This window comes from Salvelinus namaycush, chromosome 18 (genome assembly GCF_016432855.1).
Source record: "Salvelinus namaycush isolate Seneca chromosome 18, SaNama_1.0, whole genome shotgun sequence".
Lineage (NCBI taxonomy): Eukaryota > Metazoa > Chordata > Actinopteri > Salmoniformes > Salmonidae > Salvelinus > Salvelinus namaycush.
Genome location: NC_052324.1, coordinates 18,867,926 through 18,889,119, shown reverse-complemented (window position 1 = coordinate 18,889,119; position 21,194 = coordinate 18,867,926). Strand labels below are relative to the sequence as shown.

General features: G+C 42.1%; 1 protein-coding gene across 1 annotated transcript; it reads left to right on the top strand.

Moving 5' to 3' along the window:
- Nucleotides 1–216: 216 nt before the first annotated feature.
- On the top strand, nucleotides 217–14,971 carry LOC120062854 (glycosyltransferase family 92 protein F13G3.3-like). The gene is made up of 4 exons (XM_039012924.1): nucleotides 217–244; nucleotides 7,782–8,590; nucleotides 8,650–8,819; nucleotides 14,926–14,971. Exons 1-4 carry the CDS (start codon nucleotides 217–219, stop codon nucleotides 14,969–14,971), a joined length of 1,053 nt encoding a protein of 350 aa, XP_038868852.1.
- Nucleotides 14,972–21,194: the final 6,223 nt, after the last annotated feature.

Genomic DNA, 21,194 nt, shown 5'->3' with positions numbered 1-21,194 from the left:
ATCTAAATTACATATAATAATTTTACTCCTCATTGCATTTTGGTTTGAGTTCACTACAATATTTCTACTATACCCAGGCTGTGTGATGTTTCTTTGAACAAAATAACAACTCAATAACGGAACAGTCAAAAAGTAGGCTACCAGTTTGCGAAAGTAGAATACCAGTAGCAGAGACGGATTCAGCGCTATTGCTTAGCAACACAAACAGAAATGGATATGGCGACGGTGAAGGCTGAGCTCTCCGGTTTGTTACCTCTCATTCGTTTACTTCTAAAGCTACTTTAACTATCTATGACAAATAATACCCTTGTAACAGAAAGACATGATGGCAGATTTCTTTTGAAACACTCACCTTCATCTTCAGACAGGCATCCGGAATTAACTGTAAATGGACGAATTATCTGCTTTTCCCGCGAGGCTTCTGTAGTCTACAAGAGCGCGCTTCTCCTGCCGGTCTCTTCCACTGGCGTCAGCTAGATTCAGAAGCGCCTGACATCGCAGTCCTGAACCTCAGGACAACATGTGCTATTAACCGTTTATTTCCTGTGCAATTTTCGATAGTCTGTCTCGAACTGTAAATCAGAGGTATGTATTGTGAAATTATTCAAGATGAACAGCAATTAAGTGTAAGAGAATAGAGCAGAATAGATACTTTATTTTCCATTTGGTTAGAAACAGAGATTCGTTCTCTTCCTTAATTAACCAGCAGACACACACCAATGTGGAACAGGGTCAGCAGCGGTGCAGTGCAGTTAGAGACATTTTGGGGTTATGTGGCTTGGTCAAAGGCAGTGGAGCTGGGATTCCTTTTAAATAATATCACCTTGAGAGCGCCATCTCTAGTGGTGTGCTGTGGTGTTCTGGATGAGAGACTTTGTCATTACAGTTAGTGATGTCATGTCCATAGGGGGCACAAGGGCAGGTGCTCCCTCAGGTTTGTTATTTCTTCATTTTTATCCCACATTTTATCATCATTATTTACAAAAAGATCTATCAATGGTATTTTGCAGAGGGGGCACACTGACTGGACCAGGCAAAGAGTATCTAGAAAAAATATTGTCACCCTTGCAAATTTTGCACCATTTCTTCCATAAAACTGTTGTGTTGAAATTAAAACATATTTTGGTATCCACATATGTATGTCTTTGGTTGCAGTTGAACAAAACAAAAAAATAGGAATAATTTACTAAATGTTAGCTTATTCCACAAAGAAATCCTAAAATGGCCCGGACAATATTATTGGCACCTTCTAGAAGTAGTTAGAAGTAATTTGATTTCAAGCAAGTGATTCTCCTTTACTTTGGAATTGAACTCACATGTCGTGAGTTGCAGGTGCCTGCAATATGAAAATCACTCATTCAACCAGTTTGAATAGAGAAAAGGACTTATTCTCCTGTTTTGTGTCACTGTGTATACCGCAATGAGCATGGAAAAAAGAAAGAAAACCAGAGTATTATCTGTGGAGGTCAGACACAAGATTGTAGCCAAGCATGGACAATCTAAAGGCTACAGGTCCATCTCCAGAGATCTTGATGTTCCTGTTTCCACTGTATGTAATGTTATCAAGAAGTTTAAGGCCCATGCCACTGTAGCCAAGCAGAGAGAACTTGATGGAAGATTGAAGCGAAGGATTGTTTGAATGGTGGAGAAAGCTCCTCAATCAACTGCCACACATATTCAAGCTGACCTTCAGACACAAGGTACGACAGTTTCAACTCGCACCTTCCGTCGCCAACTCACTGGGGTTATAAGGTAGGAGACCCAGGAGGACCCAACTGCTGAGAGAGAGACATAAGAAAGCTTGACTGCAATTTGCCAAAACACACCTGAACATGCCAAAATCCTTATCCTGTGGACAAATGAGAACAAATTAGAGATTTTTGGTAAAGCACACCATCTCTATGTTTACAGAAAACAAAATGAAGCCTTCAAAGAAAATACACCTTCCCTACAGTCAAACATGGAGGAGGTTCATGTTTTGGGTTGCTTTGCTGCCTCTGGCACTGGGTGCTTTGAACATGTACATGGCATCATGAAATCAGGATAATACCAAGGCATTTTGGAGCGCAATGTCGGACCCAGTAACAGAAAGCTTGGTCTCTGTCAAAGGTCATGGGTCTTCCAGCAGGACAATGACCCCAAACACACTTCAAAGAGCACCCAGGAATGGTTCAAGACAAAACACTGGACTGTTCTGAAGTCGCCAGCAATGAGTCCAGATCTAGATCCCATTGAAAACTTGGGGAGAGATCTGAAAACAGCAGTTGGGAGAAAGCACCCTTCAAATCTGGGAGAAAAGAGGGCATGTGAAGAGGGCACGACAAAGCCTATTCCCCCTCAGGAAACTAAAAAGATTTGGCATGGATCCTGAGATTCTCAAAGGGTTCTACAGCTGCAACATCGAGAGCATCCTGACTGGTTGCATCACTGCCTGGTACGGCAATTGCTCGGCCTCTGACCGCAAGGCACTACAGAGGGTAGTGCGTACGGCCCAGTACATCACTGGGGCTAAGCTGCCTGCCATCCAGGACCTCTACACCAGAGGAAGGCCCTAAAAATTGTCAAAGACCCCAGCCACCCCAGTCATAGACTGTTCTCTCTACTACCGCATGGCAAGCGGTACCAGAGTGCCAAGTCTAGGACAAAAAGGCTTCTCAACAGTTTTTACCCCCAAGCCATAAGACTCCTGAACAGGTAATCAAATGGCTACCCGGACTATTTGCATTGTGTGCACCCCCCCAACCCCAACCCCTCTTTTACGCTGCTGCTACTCTCTGTTTATCATATATGCATAGCCACTTTAACTATACATTCATTCACATACTACCTCAATTGGGCCGACCAACCAGTGCTCCCGCACATTGGCTAACCGGGCTATCTGCATTGTGTCCCACCACCCACCACCCGCCAACCCCTCTTTTACGCTACTGCTACTCTCTGTTCATCATATATGCATAGTCACTTTAACCATATCTACATATACATACTACCTCAATCAGCCTGACTAACCGGTGTCTGTATGTAGCCTCGCTACTGTATATAGCCTGTCTTTTTACTGTTGTTTTATTTCTTTACTTACCTATTGTTCACCTAATACCTTTTTTGCACTATTGGTTAGAGCCTGTAAGTAAGCATTTCACTGTAAGGTCTACACCTGTTGTATTCGGTGCACGTGACAAATAAACTTTGATTTGAGAACTGGAGCAATTTTCACAAGAGGAGCAGGCCAAACTGCCAGTAAAGAGGTGCAGGAAACTCATTGATGGCTATGGGAAGCGCTTGATTGCAGTTATTTTGACCAAAGGCTGTGCTACCAAATATTAAGTCTAGGGTGTCAATAATTTTGTCAATGCTATTTCTGTTTATTTTCTGATTTAAATGGATATTGTCACGTCTACTCCGGCGCTCGACGTCGCCGGTCTACTAACCTACGATCCTGGCAACCCATCATTATGCACACCTGGCAACCATTACGCACACCTGCGCCTCATCAGGCACACCTGGACTTCAACACTTCCCTGATTACTCCCCCTTTATCTAGCACTCCGTTGTTATCACCCATCAGGCAGTATTGTTTCTGTGTTCATGTTCAGACTCTACTCTTGTTCATGTATTCACTCTGTTCGTTCTTATTAACCTCTAATTCCTCCCAATCCCGGATCCGGGAGCACCCCCCATCAGTAAAAAAGCTGACTAGCATAGCCTAGCATAGCGTCACAAGTAAATACTAGCATCTAAATATCATGAAATCACAAGTCCAAGACACCAGATGAAAGATACACATCTTGTGAATCCAGCCATCATTTCTGATTTTTAAAATGTTTTACAGGGAAGACACAATATGTAAATCTATTAGCTAACCACGTTAGCAAAAGACACCACTTTTTTTACTCCACCATTTTTTTCCTGCATAGGTAGCTATCACAAATTCGACCAAATAAAGATATAAATAGCCACTAACCAAGAAACAACTTCATCAGATGACAGTCTGATAACATATTTATTGTATAGCATATGTTTTGTTAGAAAAATGTGCATATTTCAGGTATAAATCATAGTTTACCATTGCAGCCACCATCACAACTCTCACCAAAGCGACTAGAATAACTACAGAGAGCAACGTGAATTACCTAAATACTCATCATAAAACATTTCTGAAAAATACACAGAGTACAGCAAATGAAAGACAAACATCTTGTGAATCCAGCCAATATTTCAGATTTTTTAAGTGTTTTACAGCGAAAACACAATATAGCATTATATTAGCTTACTACAATAGCAAACCACACAACAGCATTGATTCAAGCCAAAAATAGCGATAACGTATAACCCAGCAAAATATATACATTTTTTCACTGACCTGCTCAGAATTCTTCAGATGACAGTCCTATAACATCATATTACACAATACATATAGAGTTTGTTCGAAAATGTGCATATTTAGCGGCACAAATCGTGGTTATACAATGAGAAAAGTAGCCAAGCTGCCAACAAAATGTCGGGAGAAATCTTGGGAGAGGCACCTATTCTAATCGATAACTAATCCTAAACTTGACTAAAAAATACAGGTTGGACAGCAAATGAAAGATACATTAGTTCTTAATGCAATCGCTGTGTTACATTTTTAAAATTAACGTTACTACGACATACAGCGTGCGTTAAAGCGAGACCGCACGGAAATTAATGGCGGATTATGCATTTTACATTTTTCAACAGAACAACGAATTAACAGCATAAATAGTTCTTACTTTTTGATGTGCTTCCATCAGAATCTTGGGAAAGTTGTCCTTTGTCCAAAAGAATCGTTGCTCGGTTGTAGAATGTAGTCTTCAACGTTGCAATTAGCAGTAAACATTAGCCATGTGGGCCAGACATCCCCAACTCCCTAGAACGCAACACTAATAAATATCCGAAAATCGCAATATACTGACATAAACTGATATAACAACATTATGATGTCTTTAACAGCTATATCGAATAAAAACAGAGCCGGATATATCTAAGAGCTATAACCGGAGCTTTCTAGTACGACATGCCAAGGTTCTTCCTGCGTCAGAGCGAAGTGAACAAAGACCGGACCCTTCGTTCCCAAGCCATTTATAACCTCTCAGATCTGCCTAGAGACTCCATTTCAAATCTCACTATTCGCTGACATCCAGGGGAAGGCGTATGCAGTGCATCTCAACCAATAGAAGACAGGCAAATTAATAAACTGACCTGGGAACAGCTTGCAGAATTCAGCATTCTCACATCCACATAGGAAAAAGGCTCCAACTCGAGTTCTGTTTTACTCACAGATATAATTCAAACGGTTTTAGAAACTAGAGAGTGTTTTCTATCCAATAGTAATAATAATATGCATATTGTACGAGCAAGAATTGAGTACGAGGCAGTTTACTTTGGGAACGAATTTTTACAAAGTCGAAATGGCGCCCCCCTATTGACAAGAAGTTTTAAACTCACTGACTGCACCTGCTTCCTGACTCCCTGCATCTTCTTTACAGATATATTAAGTTCTGTAATATTAACAGTGAAATAAAGAATTTTGGAGACCAAATACTTTAGTCAATTTCAACTTTTTGGGGGGTTAAATGCAAGGGTGCTAATATTTTTGGCCACGTCTGTGTGTATATATATATCTACCCTGAGTATACAAAACATTACGAATACCTGCTCTTTCCATGGCATAGACTTACCAGGACCGAGAAGAGCTTCTTGACCTCAGAACTGCGATTACTTACCTCAGATTAGATGAAGAGATTAGACTAAGAGTTTTTCTTCAATAAGTCAGACGGGAGGGATATACTACAGACACCCGACCGGGCCCAGATCCCCGTCATTTGCTGGAGAAGGAAACTGAGATTTTGCGGGAAAAGATCAGGGTGCCTTGTGAGGATCAGGAGACGAGTGGCTAATCTGCCTTTGCCTTCCGTCCTGCTAGCTAACATTCAATCGCTGGAAAATAAATGGGACGAACTGAAAGCACGTATATCTTACCAACGGGACATTAAAAACTGTAATATCTTATGTTGTTTCAACGAGTTGTGGCTGAACAACGACATTAAGAACATACAGCTGGCATGTTATACACTCTATCGGCAGGATAGAACAGCAGCCTCTGGTAAGACACAGGGCGGGGGCCAATGCATATGTAAACAACAGCTGGTGCACAATATCTAAGGAAGTCTCAAGGTTTTGCTCGCCTGAGGTAGAGTATCTCATGATAAGCTGTAGACCACACTATCTACCAAGAGAGTTTATCTGTATTTTTCGTAGCTATCTACATACCACCACAAACCGATTGTTGGCACTAAAACTGCTTTCAATGAGCTGTATACCGCCATAAGCAAACAGGAAAACGCTCATCCAGAGGCGGCGCTCCTAGTGGCCGGGGACTTTAATGCAGGGAAACTTAAATCAGTCTTACCTAATCTCTATCAGCATGTCACATGTGCAACCAGAGGGAAAACAATTCTAGACCACCTTTACTCCACACACAGAGACACGTACAAAGCTCTCCCTCACCCTCAATTTGGCAAATCTGATCATAATTCTATCCTCCTGATTCCTGCTTACAAGCAAAAATTAAAGCCGGAAGCACCAGTGACTCGGTCTATAAAAAAGTGGTCAGATGAAGCAAATACTAAACTACAGAACTGTTTTGCTAGCACAGACTGGAATATGTTCCGGGATTCTTCCGATGGCATTGAGGAGTACCTGCTAAGAAAGATCAATGAATAAGGTATGTAGCCTACACAATTATTATTAAATTGGACATTTTGTATGTTTGATTGTTTTGATCAAGACAATTGTAAATACATTGATTCCTCGAATTTATGTTATACTACGCTGATAAAAAGCATATGTAGCTCACAACTACCTTATTATGTTTAAAATCTGTTATTATAATTACCGGTGTTTCCTCATAGTTAACGTCATCTGGAAATTAAGTGCTCGTATTATTGCTGCACTAGAGTGAAAACATTCTGATGCGCATCCCTGTTACGAATCCCGCCGAGGATGGTGCCTCTTCCCGTTCGGGCGGCGCTCGGCGGTCGTCGTCTCCGGCCTACTAGCTGCCACCGATCCCCTTTTCTGTTTTCATTTAGGTTTGTCTAATTGGTTACACCTGTTTTGTGTTTAGGGTTAGGGTGTTATTTAAACCCAGTTGGCCCGCCGACTTTTGTGCGGGCTTGTTATTCTGTTTTTTGTGGTGGTGATTTATATAGTGGATTCTGTCCTATTTATGTTGGACTGTATTTTTTGACGCGCCCTTTGTTGTGTGGCGTAGCCGTCTCGTAGATTATTTCTGGTTGAAATAATAAATTCTACTGGCTCGGAACTACCCTGCTCTCTGCACCTGACTCCTTCATTTCACCATTGGAATTGTGACAATCCCATCAAAAAAAAGCCTAATTTGGAAAATTATATATATTTTTTAATGTGGATGTTGCAGTGTTAAAATATTCACATCCTAGTATGCAAATAAAAAAACAAGGACAAAGTTGCATTGGTTAGCTACTGTATTTAAAAAAGAGAACTTGAGCTCTCAACAATAACATCTCCCCCCAATAGGTCTGGTCTGGAATCACAGAGCTGGATTCTGATGGACATAGCCTACAGTATGCTGAAATTTCGGTTTGGTCTTCTAATATTCTTTGCTGTGGTATGTTTATGTTGGACGTGGTCCATATATATCAAATCAAATACGAACAAATACCCTGCTCTCCAGCCACTTCATTGTTTTTTCTGTGGTGGACATAGCTGCTTTCCTGCCTCAGTGGCACAGGTGGAGATGCACAGCGACCATTTTGGATTCCCCTTTGTGACCACAGATGTGCTGTGCCAGAGTCCATCTATGTATAATGTGACACATGTCACTATATCAATACATTCAGATATCAAAGCCACCCAAAACCAGCACTTCCTGTCCATACAAAACAAAGAACTGAGAGAGGAGAAGATATTTCCATACAACTTTACAGTGTGCATCTCCAACCTTTTCGGGGGCTATAACAATGTCCTGCAGTTTGTCCAAACTATGGAGATGTACAAACTCCTTGGGGTGCAGAGAGTGGTTATCTATAACACCAGCTGTGGTCAGGACTTGGAACCAGTGTTAGTTCACTACAGGGAAGAGGGTATACTGGAAGTAGTAGAATGGCCGATTGATCAGTTCCTCAACCCATCCAAAGGCTGGAGGTTTGAGGAGCACAAAGGAGATCTCCACTACTATGGGCAGCTGACCACTCTGAATGAATGCATCTATAGATACATGTACCAGTCGAAGTATGTACTTCTTCATGACATTGATGAGATCGTGATGCCTTACCAACATGCCAATTTGCATCTACTACTGGAGGACTTTCAACACCAGCACCCCAGAGTAAGATTCTTCCTCATCAAGAACCACATATTCCCCAAAAACCATTACGAAGACAGTGGCAAGTTCAAACTGCCACAATGGAGGGAAATTCCAGGGATCAATATCCTGGAGCATATTTACAGAGAACCCTCGAGAGAAACTGTTATCAACCCTACCAAACTGATTGTCAACCCTAGACATGTAGTACAGACATCTGTTCACTCTGTGCTGAACTCTGGATAAGAGCGTCTGCTAAATGACTAAAATGTAAATGTAAATGTAAGACTTTAGGGGAGACCTTCTGGGTACCACCTGATGTGTGTCGGCTAGTACACGTCAGAGTTCCCCTACAAGGGAGCCTCACTAAAGATCAGCTGCTTGTAGACAAAAAGCTGTGGGAATATGAACAGGAGCTGGTTCAAAATGTTGACAACACTTTAAGGAAATCTGGACTGTTGCTTTGATGATGCAAATCTGATTTTGACATTCTTTTGTCATGTTTGTTTCTTGGCCTATTTCATATGAATAATAGTCTGTTTTGCTCTAGCCAAGCCTTGACGACTCGTTAGACAGTAAGGTCAGCCACATCCCAACTCAGCAGAAAATGACTACGCGATGAAATGAATGGGAGTGAATGGACAATTATTGCATTATGATCGTCCCTGATGTTTTCCTGAGCTTTCCAATACCTACCTGATGCATTTCAGACACTACAAACCATACTTCCTTCTGATTTATTTTTGGCCTATCTTTTTTGCTATGTATTTGTGTGTTATTCAGTGCGTTGCCATGAGTTAATAGCTTTAAGGCCAAATTCAATGTTTCATAAAAATACAAATAAATACATTTGTTTCTTATACCCCCAGGGGTCCTAAAATAAAACAGCTAGATGGTCCATGTAATTACTATCTTAAAACAATTTCATATGTTAGGGTAGTAAATATCAGACGAAAATGGCTTAGATTCTCAATTTTGACACAATGGTTAACTTTTATTTAACAAACCTGTTTTTAACTTGTCCCAAGAAACTCCCCTTGTGTATAAAAAAGGTGCCGTTATATTAAAGGATGTAAAGTTTTCAACCAATTATTCAGCAATTATCAATAATTTACTGAATAATTAGTAACATTAATAACATTAATTTCCATTTGACATTTGTGTGTTTGGGTGTGTACTATTACTGTTTGTGAGAGTGCATCATTATTTGTTAAGTGATTTTTAATTGAAAAAAAACTAACAAAATATGTTAATCTGATTCCTCTCTTCCTGTTTCACAAACACCCGGAGGTGAACTGGTCATCACAATTCAGTCTCAAGGGGAAAAAAGGATTTACCAGCAAACAAAAATTGCTAATGTGTATTCACCATACCCACATGCATTTATAACTGTCACTTTAGTGTTAGTTTCCATACATATTGCCTCATTCCATTACATCTTTTACTTTTCTTTCCTCTGTCACGTTCGTGTGATTGTTCCTGAGGTTCGCTAGCAATAGTAGATCATATGGCTATCACATTACAATTTGGCCAATGATTTTTGGGCAAATGCCAGATGGGCATGTCTATCTTCGGTTTTTTGTGCAAAATTATAATTATCTTGCCAATAGTGGGGGCCTTAAGGAAAACAATATATACTTGCAAATGAAAAACTATTGTATATCCATTTTTTATTCAATAATAAAGTTTTAGTTGACAGATTCTGACTGACTTATTTCTACTTTAGAGGCTTTGAAACCTGGGATGTCTCACAATGACTGACTTGGCTGTGAATACTTAATTATGGTGACTCAAAGCTCTTTGGGGGTAATTCCGAGGAGTAAAGCATGCATAAATGGTTGTATATGCACTTTTCTCTCTACGAGTATTCTGACCTTGAACTTAAACATGAGAATAACATGCTATTCACCCGATATTTGTTTGGGGTGGAGATCAAAGAAATTAAGGTGTTTCTAGAGATACGCCATATTCTGACCTGGACTTAATTCCCTCATAATTCTACCACCTTTATGCACGATGAATAAGGTCGCGAAACCTGTCGGTTCCAATTGGAACAACATTACTTTAATTTTCCCGATAGAAATAACACCATTCTCCATGCGCTGTAGTTTACAAATTGATAAAAAGTAAATTGAAGCCGTTTGGATAAGGGGATTGTAAATATAAATTACAATTATTGTGAAACCAGTCATATGGCAGCAAACTGAAGCATATCAACATAACTTTTCCACATTGGAGTTTATTAAATGCTGGCTTTATAACTTGCAGGTATTATATTTGACCCAAGCTATAGGCTTCTGTAGCCATGTGCAAATGATAGCATAGAGCCAAACCTACCGAGTTAATCTATGATTTCTAGAATGTTTGAATTATATGCCCAGACTACTTTTTACAATTTGTATTGTGCTAAATATTAGCCACTATCAGTAGCCAACGTCAGTTATACCCACATACATTTATGTCTGTCGCTTTAGTCTTTCCTTAAAATGTTCATCATTCCATTACATCGTTTACTTTTCTTTCCTCTGTCACATTTGTGTGATTGTTCCCGAAGTTCGCTAGCAATAGTGGATCATATGGCTATCACATTACAATTTGTGCAATAATTTAGGACATGTAGCCTATTTGAATCATTATGCAACACATACCATACATAGCAGTTTAAACCTGGAGCCTAGGAAGCAGACCAAACTCTTTGGCTCTTTAAAAAACTGCTGGATGTAAAATCATGTGTGCTATAGCTTGGAAAATAAATAAATGTGATTCTGGATAACAACATAATAATGTTTGTTTCTAAAATTAGGTCTGATTTCCTAAAGAAGTTAAATCCGCTTGTAAAGCGTCTGTGTGTAGCTGGTGAGATGAGTCAGGCGCAGAACAGCAGATATGAGTAATGAAAGCAATTTTACTCAAATACACTGCTCAAAAAAATAAAGGGAACACTAAAATAACACATCCTAGATCTGAATGAATGAAATATTCTTATTAAATACTTTTTTCTTTACATAGTTGAATGTGCTGACAACAAAATCACACAAAAATTAGCAATGGAAATCAAATGTATCAACCCATGGAGGTCTGGATTTGGAGTCACACTCAAAATTAAAGTGGAAAACAACACTACAGGCTGATCCAACTTTGATGTAATGTCCTTCAAACAAGTCAAAATGAGGCTCAGTAGTGTGTGTGGCTTCCACGTGCCTGTATGACCTCCCTACAATGCCTGGGCATGGTCCTGATGAGGTGGCGGATGGTTTCCTGAGGGATCTCCTCCCAGACCTGGACTAAAGCATCCGCCAACTCCTGGACAGTCTGTGGTGCAACGTGGCGTTGGTGGATGGAGCGAGACATGATGTCCCAGATGTGCTCAATTGGATTCAGGTCTGGGGAACGGGCGGGCCAGTCCATAGCATCAATGCCTTCCTCTTGCAGGAACTGCTGACACACTCCAGCCACATGAGGTCTAGCATTGTCTTGCATTAGGAGGAACCCAGGGCCAACCGCACCAGCATATGGTCTCACAAGGGGTCTGAGGATCTCATCTCGGTACCTAATGGCAGTCAGGCTACCTCTAGCGAGCACATGGAGGCCCCCAAAGAAATGCCACCCCACACCATGACTGACCCACCGCCAAACCGGTCATGCTGGAGGATGTTGCAGGCAGCAGAACGTTCTCCACGGTGTCTCCAGACTCTGTCACGTCTGTCACATGTGTGTGTGAACCTGCTTTCATCTGTGAAGAGCACAGGGCGCCAGTGGCGAATTTGCCAATCTTGGTGTTCTCTGGCAAATGCCAAACGTCCTGCACGGTGTTGGGCTGTAAGCACAACCCCCACCTGTGGACGTCGGGTCCTCATACCACCCTCATGGAGTCTGTTTCTGACCGTTTGAGCAGACACATGCACATTTGTGGCCTGCTGGAGGTCATTTTGCAGGGCTCTGGCAGTGCTCCTCCTTGCACAAAGGCGGAGATAGCGGTCCTGCTGCTGGGTTGTTGCCCTCCTACGGCCTCCTCCACTTCTCCTGATGTACTGGCCTGTCTCCTGGTAGCGCCTCCATGCTCTGGACACTACGCTGACAGACACAGCAAACCTTCTTGCCACAGCTCGCATTGATGTGCCATCCTGGATGAGCTGCACTACCTGAGCCACTTGTGTGGGTTGTAGACTCCGTCTCATGCTACCACTAGAGTGAAAGCACCGCCAGCATTCAAAAGTGACCAAAACATCAGCCAGGAAGCATAGGAACTGAGAAGTGGTCTGTGGTCACCACCTGCAGAACCACTCCTTTATTGGGGGTGTCTTGCTAATTGCCTATAATTTCCACCTGTTGTCTATTCCATTTGCACAACAGCATGTGAAATTTATTGTCAATCAGTGTTGCTTCCTAAGTGGACAGTTTGATTTCACAGAAGTGTGATTGACTTGGAGTTACATTGTGTTGTTTAAGTGTTCCCTTTATTTTTTTGAGCAGTGTATATCCCAATACACGTCGTATAAATACAAGGCCACAAAACGGACGGCATTACAATAAACAATTACTCAAACAAACAAACATGGGGGAACAGAGGGTTAAATAATGAACAAGAAATTGGGGGATTGAAACCAGGTGTGTAAGACAAAGACAAAACAAATGGAAAATGAAAAGTGGATCGGCGATGGCTAGAAGGCCGGTGACGTCGACCGCCGAACGCCGCCCGAACAAGGAGAGGGACTGATTTCGGCGGAAGTCGTGACACCGCTTCGTGTTTTGTTTCCTTGCCATGATATGAACAAGTATCACAATACTGGTATTTGTCCGGCCCTAGTATTTACATGGCTTTCTTTAATTGATCCCTAATATTCTGAACCATGCTTTCCATGACTCTGTTGAGAAGATTTTAATTAACGGTATGCCAATTTAAAGGGATGGCTTTAGATAAATGTAGTGAAAACTCAATTGAATGAAAACTCCACAGGAAAATCTGTTGACTAGCAAGTTTACAGCAGTTGAATAAAATGTATTCAGCCCAGGGCCCCACGCCTGCAAAGCCCATTACACACCTGCATAAGGTACACCACATCAGTCACTGGCTATGTCAATAAGTGCATCGAGGACATCGTCCCCACAGTGAATGTACGTACATACCCCAATCAGAAGCCATAGATTACAGGCAACATTCACACTGAGTTAAAGGGTAGAGCTGCCGCTTTCAAGGAGTGTGACTCTAACCTGGAAGCTTATAAGAAATCACTCTATGCCCTCCGACAAACCATCAAACATGCAAAGTGTCAATACAGGACGAAGATCGAATCGTACTACACCGGCTCCGACGCTCGTCGGATGTGGCACAGCTTGCGAACTATTACAGACTACAAAAGGGAAGCACAGCCGAGAGCTGCCCAGTGACACGAGCATACCAAACAAGCTAAATAACTTCTATGCAAGTAACACTGAAACATGCATGAGAGAATCGGCTGTTCCAGACGACTGTGTGATCATGCTCTCCTCAGCCGATGTGAGCGTAACAGTGTAGCTTCTTTCCCTCTCCTCGCCCCTACCTGGGCTCGAACCAGGGACCCTCTGCACACATCAACAGCTGCCTCCCACAAAGCATCGTTACCCATCACTCCACAAAAGCCACGGCCCTTGCAGAGCAAGGGGAATAACTACTTCAAGGTCTCAGAGCGAAACGCTATTAGCGTGCACCCCGCTAACTAGCTAGCCATTTCACATCGGTTACATGAGTAAGATCTTTAAACAGGTCAACATTCACAAAGCCAGACGGATTACAAGGACGTGTACTCCGAGCATGTGCTGACCAACTGGCAAGTGTCTTCACTGACATTTTTAACCTCTCCCTGTCCGAGTCTGTAATATCAACATGTTTCAAGCAGACCACCATAGTCCCTGTGCCCAGGAACACTAAGGTAACCTGCCTAAATGACTACCGACCCATTGCACTCACGTCTGTAGCCATGAAATGCTTTGAAAGGCTGGTCATGACTCACATGATCACCATTATCCCAGAAACACTAGACCCACTCCAATTTGCATACTGCCCTAACAGATCCACAGATGATGCAATCTCTATTGCACTCCACACTGCCCTTTCCCACCTGGACAAAAGGAACACCTTTGTGAGAATGCTATTCATTGACTACAGCTCAGTGTTCAACACTAGTGGCCTCAAAGCTCATTACTAAGCTAAGGACCCTGGGACTAAACACCTCCCTCTGCAACTGGATCCTGGACTTCCTGACGGGCCGCCCCCAGGTGGTAAGGGTAGGTAACAACACATCCGCCACGCTGATCCTCAACACGGGGCCCCTCAGGGGTGTGTGCTCAGTCCCCTCCTGTACTCCCTGTTCACTCATGACTGCACGGCCAGGCATGACTCCATCACCATCATTAAGTTTGCTGATGACACATCCTATAGGGAGGAGGTCAGAGACCTGACCGTGTGGTGCCAGGACAACAACCTTTCCCTCAATGTGATCAAGACAAAGGAGATGATCGTGGACTACAGGAAAAGGAGGACCGAGCACGCCCCTGTTCTCATTGATGGGGCTGTAGTGGAGCAGGTTGAGAGATTCAAATTTCTTGCCGTCCACATCACCAACAAACTAACATGGTCCAAGCACACCAAGACAGTCGTGAGGAGGGCATGACAAAACCTATTCCCCCTCAGGAGACTGAAAAGATTTGGCATGGGTCCTCAGACCCTCAAAAGGTTTTACAGCTGCACCATCAAGAGCATCCTGACGGGTTGCATCAATGCCTGGTATGGCAACTGCTCGGCCTCTGACCACAAGGCACTACAGAGGGTAGTGCGTATGGCCCAGTACACCACTGGGGCCAAGCTTCCTGCCATTCAGGACCTCTATACCAGGCGGTGTCAGAATGCCCTAAAATTGTCAAAGACTTCAGCCACCCTAGTCATTGAATGTTCTCTCTGCTACCACATGGCAAGCGTTATCGGAGCACCAAGTCTAGGTCCAAGAGGCTTCTAAACAGCTTCTACCCCCAAGCCATAAGACTCTTGAACATCTAATCAAATGGCTACCCTGGACTATTTGCATTGCCCCCCCTTTTACACCGCTGCTACTCTCTGTTGTTATCATTTATGCATAGTCACTTTCATAACTCTACCTACATGTACATATTACCTCAATTACCTCAAGTAACCGGTGCCCCCGCACATTGACTCTATACCGGTACCCCCTGTATATAGCCCCGCTATTGTTATTTACTGCTGCTCTTTAATTATTTGTTATTCTTATCTCTTACTTTTTTGTTGGTATTTTTGGTTAATGCCTTGTAAGTGAGCATTTCACTTTTATTTGGCGCATGTGATAGGGTCTTTAAACTAGCCTCTCAAAGCACTTCATGATCACAGAAGTGAGTGCTATGGGGCGATACACATTTAGTTCAGTTACCTTTACCTTCTTGGGTTCAGGAACAATGGTGTACATCTTGAAGCAAGTGGGGACAACAGACTGGTATATGGAGAGATTGAATATGTCCGGAAACACACCAGCCAGCTGCTCTGCACATGCTCTGAGGATGCAGCTTAGGATGCCGTCCGGGCCGGCAGCCTTGCGAGGATTAACCCGCTTTAATGACTTACTCACGTTGACCACGGAGAACGAGAGCACACAGTCCTAGGGAGCAAAGAAGGCCCGTGTCGGCAGCTAGGTGTTTAGCTTATCTGGAGTGAGGTGTCGGTGTCCTTACGTAGCTGGATTTCTCTTTATAATCCATGATTGTCTGGATTCCCTGACACATACAGTAGGTCTCGTGTCTGACGGGTTGAATTGCGAATCCACTTTGTCCCCGTACTGTCGTTTTGCCTCTATGATTGCCTTACGGAGGTCATTGCTGTTCAGTTTGTACACGTCTATGTTCCCAGCCACCTTGCCATGGTTAAATGCAGTGGTTCCCGCTTTCAGTATTGCGCCAATGCTGCCTTCCATCCTACATGTTTGGTTTGGATAAGTTCTAATTGTCACTGTGGGAACAACATCCTTTATGCACTTCCTGATGAACCCAATCACAGCGTCAGTGTATACGTTGATAGTATTCTCAAAGGCGACCCGGAACATTTCCCAGTCCGCGTGATCAAAACAATCTTTAAGCATAGATTCCGATTGGTCAGACCAACGTTGAACAGTCCTTACCACAGATGCTTCCTGTTTAAGTTTCTGCCTATAGATGGGGAGGAGAAGAATGGAGGCATGATCTGATTATCCAAGGTATGTGATGTGCGTGTAGCACAGGAGATGTGTTGATAGAATCTTGGCAGCATTTTCCTCAGATTTCCTTTATTAAAGTCCCCAGCTACAATAAATGCGGCCTCAGGATATGCGGTTTCCAGTTTGCAAATAGTCCAGTGTAGTTCATTGAGAGCCGTCACGGTGTCGGCTTGGGGGGAATATACACGGCAGTGATAATGACCGAAGACAATTCTCTCGGTAGGTAATGTGGTCGGCATTTGATGGTGAGGTATTTCAGATTGGGAGATGCAGCCGGCAATACATTCGTTCAGCCAATCAGTTTGAAACTATCAGACCAGTGGATCAGTTTGTTTTACGCCTGCTGCATTAGCAACATCAGTGAAAACCAAGACTGTTCTCAGGGCAGACCTGGTTGTAACTAGATATGTATTTTGGTATTTTATTAGGATCCCCATTAGCTGTTGCGAAAGCAGCAGCTACTCTTCCTGGGGTCCACACAAAACATGACATAATACAGAACATTAATAGACAAGAAAAGCTCAAGGACAGAACTACATCAATAACAATTTAAAAAGGCACACGTAGACTACATATTAATACATACACACAAACTATCTAGGTTAAATAAGGGAGAGGCGTTGTGCCTCGAGGTGTTGCTTTATTAGTTTTTTTAACCATGTTTGCTGTTCATTTGAGCAATATGAGATGGAAGTTCCATTCAATAATGGCTCTATTTAATACTGTACACTTTCTTGAATTTGTTTTGGATTTGGGGACTGTGAAAAGACCCCACGTGGCATGTCTGATGGGGTAAGTGTGTGTGTGTCAGAGCTGTGTGTAAGTTGACTATGCAAACATTTTGGAATTTTTAAGGCATTAATATTTCTTATAAAAAGAAGTGATGCAGTCAGTCTTTCCTCAACTCTTAACCAAGAGAGACTGCCATGCATAGTATTTATATTAGCCCTCTGATTACAATGAAGAGCAAGACATGCCACTCTGTTCTGGGCCAACTGCAGCTTAACTAGGTCTTTCCTTGGAGCACTCGACCACATGACTGGACAATAATCAAGATAAGACAAAACTAGAGCCTGCAGGACTTGCTTTTTGGAGTGTGGTGTCAAAAAAGCAGAGCATCTCCTTATTATGGACAGACCTCTCCCCATCTTTACAACTATTGAATATATTTGTTTTGACCATGACAGTTTACAATATGTTCAAGTCAGGTTGGGGACAATTTTAGCTAACACTAACCCTTTTCCTAACCTTAACCTAATTCTCCTAACCTGCCACATTAATTATCCTAACCTGCCCGTTTAAATTCTCCTAACCTGCTACAAAAAGTAACTTCTGCTAGTCTGACCCTCCCTGAGAACAGTCTTGGTTTCCACTAATGGGCTAGAGCGCTGCGTTAGGTTACGGGTGAAGAAACTGCTGCAACTTAATTGGCTGTTCCCAGTCCGCCCCGGTTGAGATGTGTGTACTTTTTGCTCCCTCTAAAATAATTGGTGCATGACGCCCCTGATTGGGAGTTGTAAGAAAATAAGGACAGTTAGAGGAGAGATGTCTTTCTGGCAGTTGTGTTTGTTGTTGTTTTTCAGTATTTTATGAAAAAGTAAATGTAAAATTATTTTTCTAGGGCCACAGAAATGGTCAGATAAAATCCCTAAACACATATACAGGGCAGACCTCCCCATCAGTTTCAATTTCCATATCTGTCAGCGGGCTACAGGCAAAATGTTTATTTGAAATGAATTGTTTGGGTTTAAGTGAACTGGGACTGGGTTGACTAAAGGCTGAAAGCTGGATGCAGTCAGTACATATCCTCTTAATATTCACAACAGAGAGGAACCTATTGTATCTGACAGGGGCTTGGGACAGCCTTTTATTATTCACAAGAGGAGTCCTGCAGTCCCTTACATTGCACAAATAGCAGGTATACTCTCAGAGGAATAGATTGAGTATAATAAACTGCCTGTGCACTGGGCAGTATGCTATGAGGTGTTTGGTGACAGATGGGCGAATGTATGCGCCTTGTTCCTGACTGTGCCCAATACTTGGCAAACATATAACTTTGCCAGTCTGTGTGTTGGGAGTGTTTAACCAGGCCAGTGCAGCCTGTCTCTCAGCACTTGCCAAGGTCTCCCTCCCTACCCTGTATCCTCATGAGCCATCACCCTCACAAATCATTTGAGGCTCCTTTCGCACTCACTTTCTTAATGCATATATGCACCTTTAGGCCAATGTATTGGTAAACTTTGAAGATAATAGTGTAGTAGTACCATTTTGACATTATATTGTAGTATTTGCCACTTTTGGTTCTTTCTCATTGCATTGAAACTCACAGCATCTTTGTATTATGACTGATATGGTCATGAATAATTTGAAATAATGACTGACGTTGCAATTTTAAATAATTATTCCATGTTAATACTGACATGTTGTGTAGCACACAAGATCTGAACTGTGCTCCAATCTCTAGACTTTATGCAAGGCAACTAATATAAAGTATTTTTGTTATCATATCCACCGCTATCAACACTCTTCATGTCCATATTGTATATTATAGTGAATAACTTAACCCAACAATAATAATGTAATCATTTTCCAGCCCAATCCGTTGGATGTTCTATTGAAGCAGTATATGGCTAAACCTGTCTAATGGTAACTGACTGACTTGAATTTCCATGCCTGGCACAGCATTGGGGATGCAATAAAAGATCCTTCAATAGAGGGAAATAGTGCACAGATTCCCTCTGTGAAGCCAGATTTTACAGATGCTTTATTACATTAGAACTGTGAAAAGACAGCAACCCTCCTGCAAAAAACTAAGCCCCAAAAACAATTAAAGGAAACACCCAAAAAGGATGTTTTGAGGCTATTAGTGCTGATGTTTTTAAGTGCTGCTCTACCATTTTCTAAGCATCAGATCAATCATTATGGCACTTTCATAAATAGTCAAGGAGAAAACTTTCCAAATGAATGCAGATTTGATTAATCACAAGTGACAGACTTACTCCATCAGCACAGCAATGCCTGCGGATCAATAAAGACCAGCAAATACTGAAATTAAAAACACCAGGAGAAAGACAAATAATTACAATCTTGTATGTTAGATTGAACTTCATGACTCCAGGACAATTTACTTTAGCAGGACAAAGTGAATTAATTATCATGAACATTTGGTAATTTCAAATGGCAATACATAAAGAGTTGACTAGGGAAGGATGTTTTAGATTAGAATAGTGGTGAGCCACAGTGTATATGTTAAGTGTACAGTAAGGGCACATAATGAAGCTAATGTACTATGAGGTGGAAACATTAGTAGGCACTTGCTGGATGCCACAGATTTCAAGTGAGTGAATAAGGACAACCAATAAACAAGTATCTCATGGTGGTACTGTATACAGGCCATATCCACTCTGCATAATGTTGGAGATCCAATCTGAGAGGGAAACCATACATACTGGGAAATACTCCTTCAGCACAGTTATCTTTAAAGTTATCAACCTGTTTCTATCCTTTTTCATTGTCTGGTTTACAGGTAGCCTGTGTGGTTTTCAAACCTCTCTTCGGGGACCCCCAAAGGGTTAACTTGTTCTGATTTTTCCTGAACTAGCTCACCTGATTCACCTATTCAAGGGCTTGATGAATAGTTGACAGGTGGAATCAGGTGTGCTAGCTGTGGAATAGTTAAAAGTGGAATAGTTCAAATACATGGAACAGTTGAGGTTTGAAAACCCCTGGCCTACAGCACCATTTTCCAAACCAGCAGGATAATCTCTCAGCAGGTGGCAACTATTCCAGGGGGGAAGCAGGTTTCAATATAGTAGCTCTGTTGGTATACTGCCTGATACCCAGCTGTTAATTCAGACTGACAACAGGCAGATATCTAACCGACTAATGGCAGATGGGACTGGAATCCCAGCTTTATAGAGATAAACTATGCCCACTGTGGAGAGGGGGGAAGGGACAGAGAGAGATGCACTCAAATTAGTATCATATGTTACGTTTGGTATGTATTAATTTGTATATGTCCATCATCCATTTTGTATGATATTGTACAAATTGTAAATCGTAACATATGTTAAGAATTTGCAGTACTTATGATACGTTACAAATTCCAATATGTTGTGGCTAACGTTAGCTGGGGGTTAAGGTTAGGAGTTAGGTTAAGGCTAGGATTAGCTAACATGCTAAGTAGTTGCAAATGCTGCTAATTAGCTAAAGTTGTCTGTGACGAGATATGAACACGCAACCTTCGGGTTGCTAGACATTCACGTTATACACCACCCATCCACCCTGATCAACCACCCTCCTTTTGATTTTGCCTTAATAAGTAACCTTCTGTCTTATGTAACCATACCAAACAGATCATACTAATTTTAATTTACTTTGTTAGGTATTATCCAGTCTATGAGACCAGGCTGGTAGACATCACATCTACAGGGGTCAGCATGTAGCCTAGTGGTTAGAGCGTTGGGCCAGAAAACCGAAAGGTTGCTGCATCAAATCCCTGAGCTGTCGTTCTGCCCCTGAAAAAGGCAGTTAACCCACTGTTCCCGGTAGGCTGTCATTGTAAATAAGAATTTGCCTAGTTAAATAAATTCTAAGGA

Excerpts from the sequence above, each read along its gene's own strand:
- LOC120062854 (XM_039012924.1), top strand. The coding sequence starts at position 217 with ATGGCGACGGTGAAGGCTGAGCTCTCCG. Across the intron at positions 245-7,781 it reads GGTGAAGGCTGAGCTCTCCG|TGGCACAGGTGGAGATGCAC; the intron begins GTTTGTTACCTC and ends TTCCTGCCTCAG. Across the intron at positions 8,820-14,925 it reads ACTTTAAGGAAATCTGGACT|GTTGAGAGATTCAAATTTCT; the intron begins GTTGCTTTGATG and ends GTAGTGGAGCAG.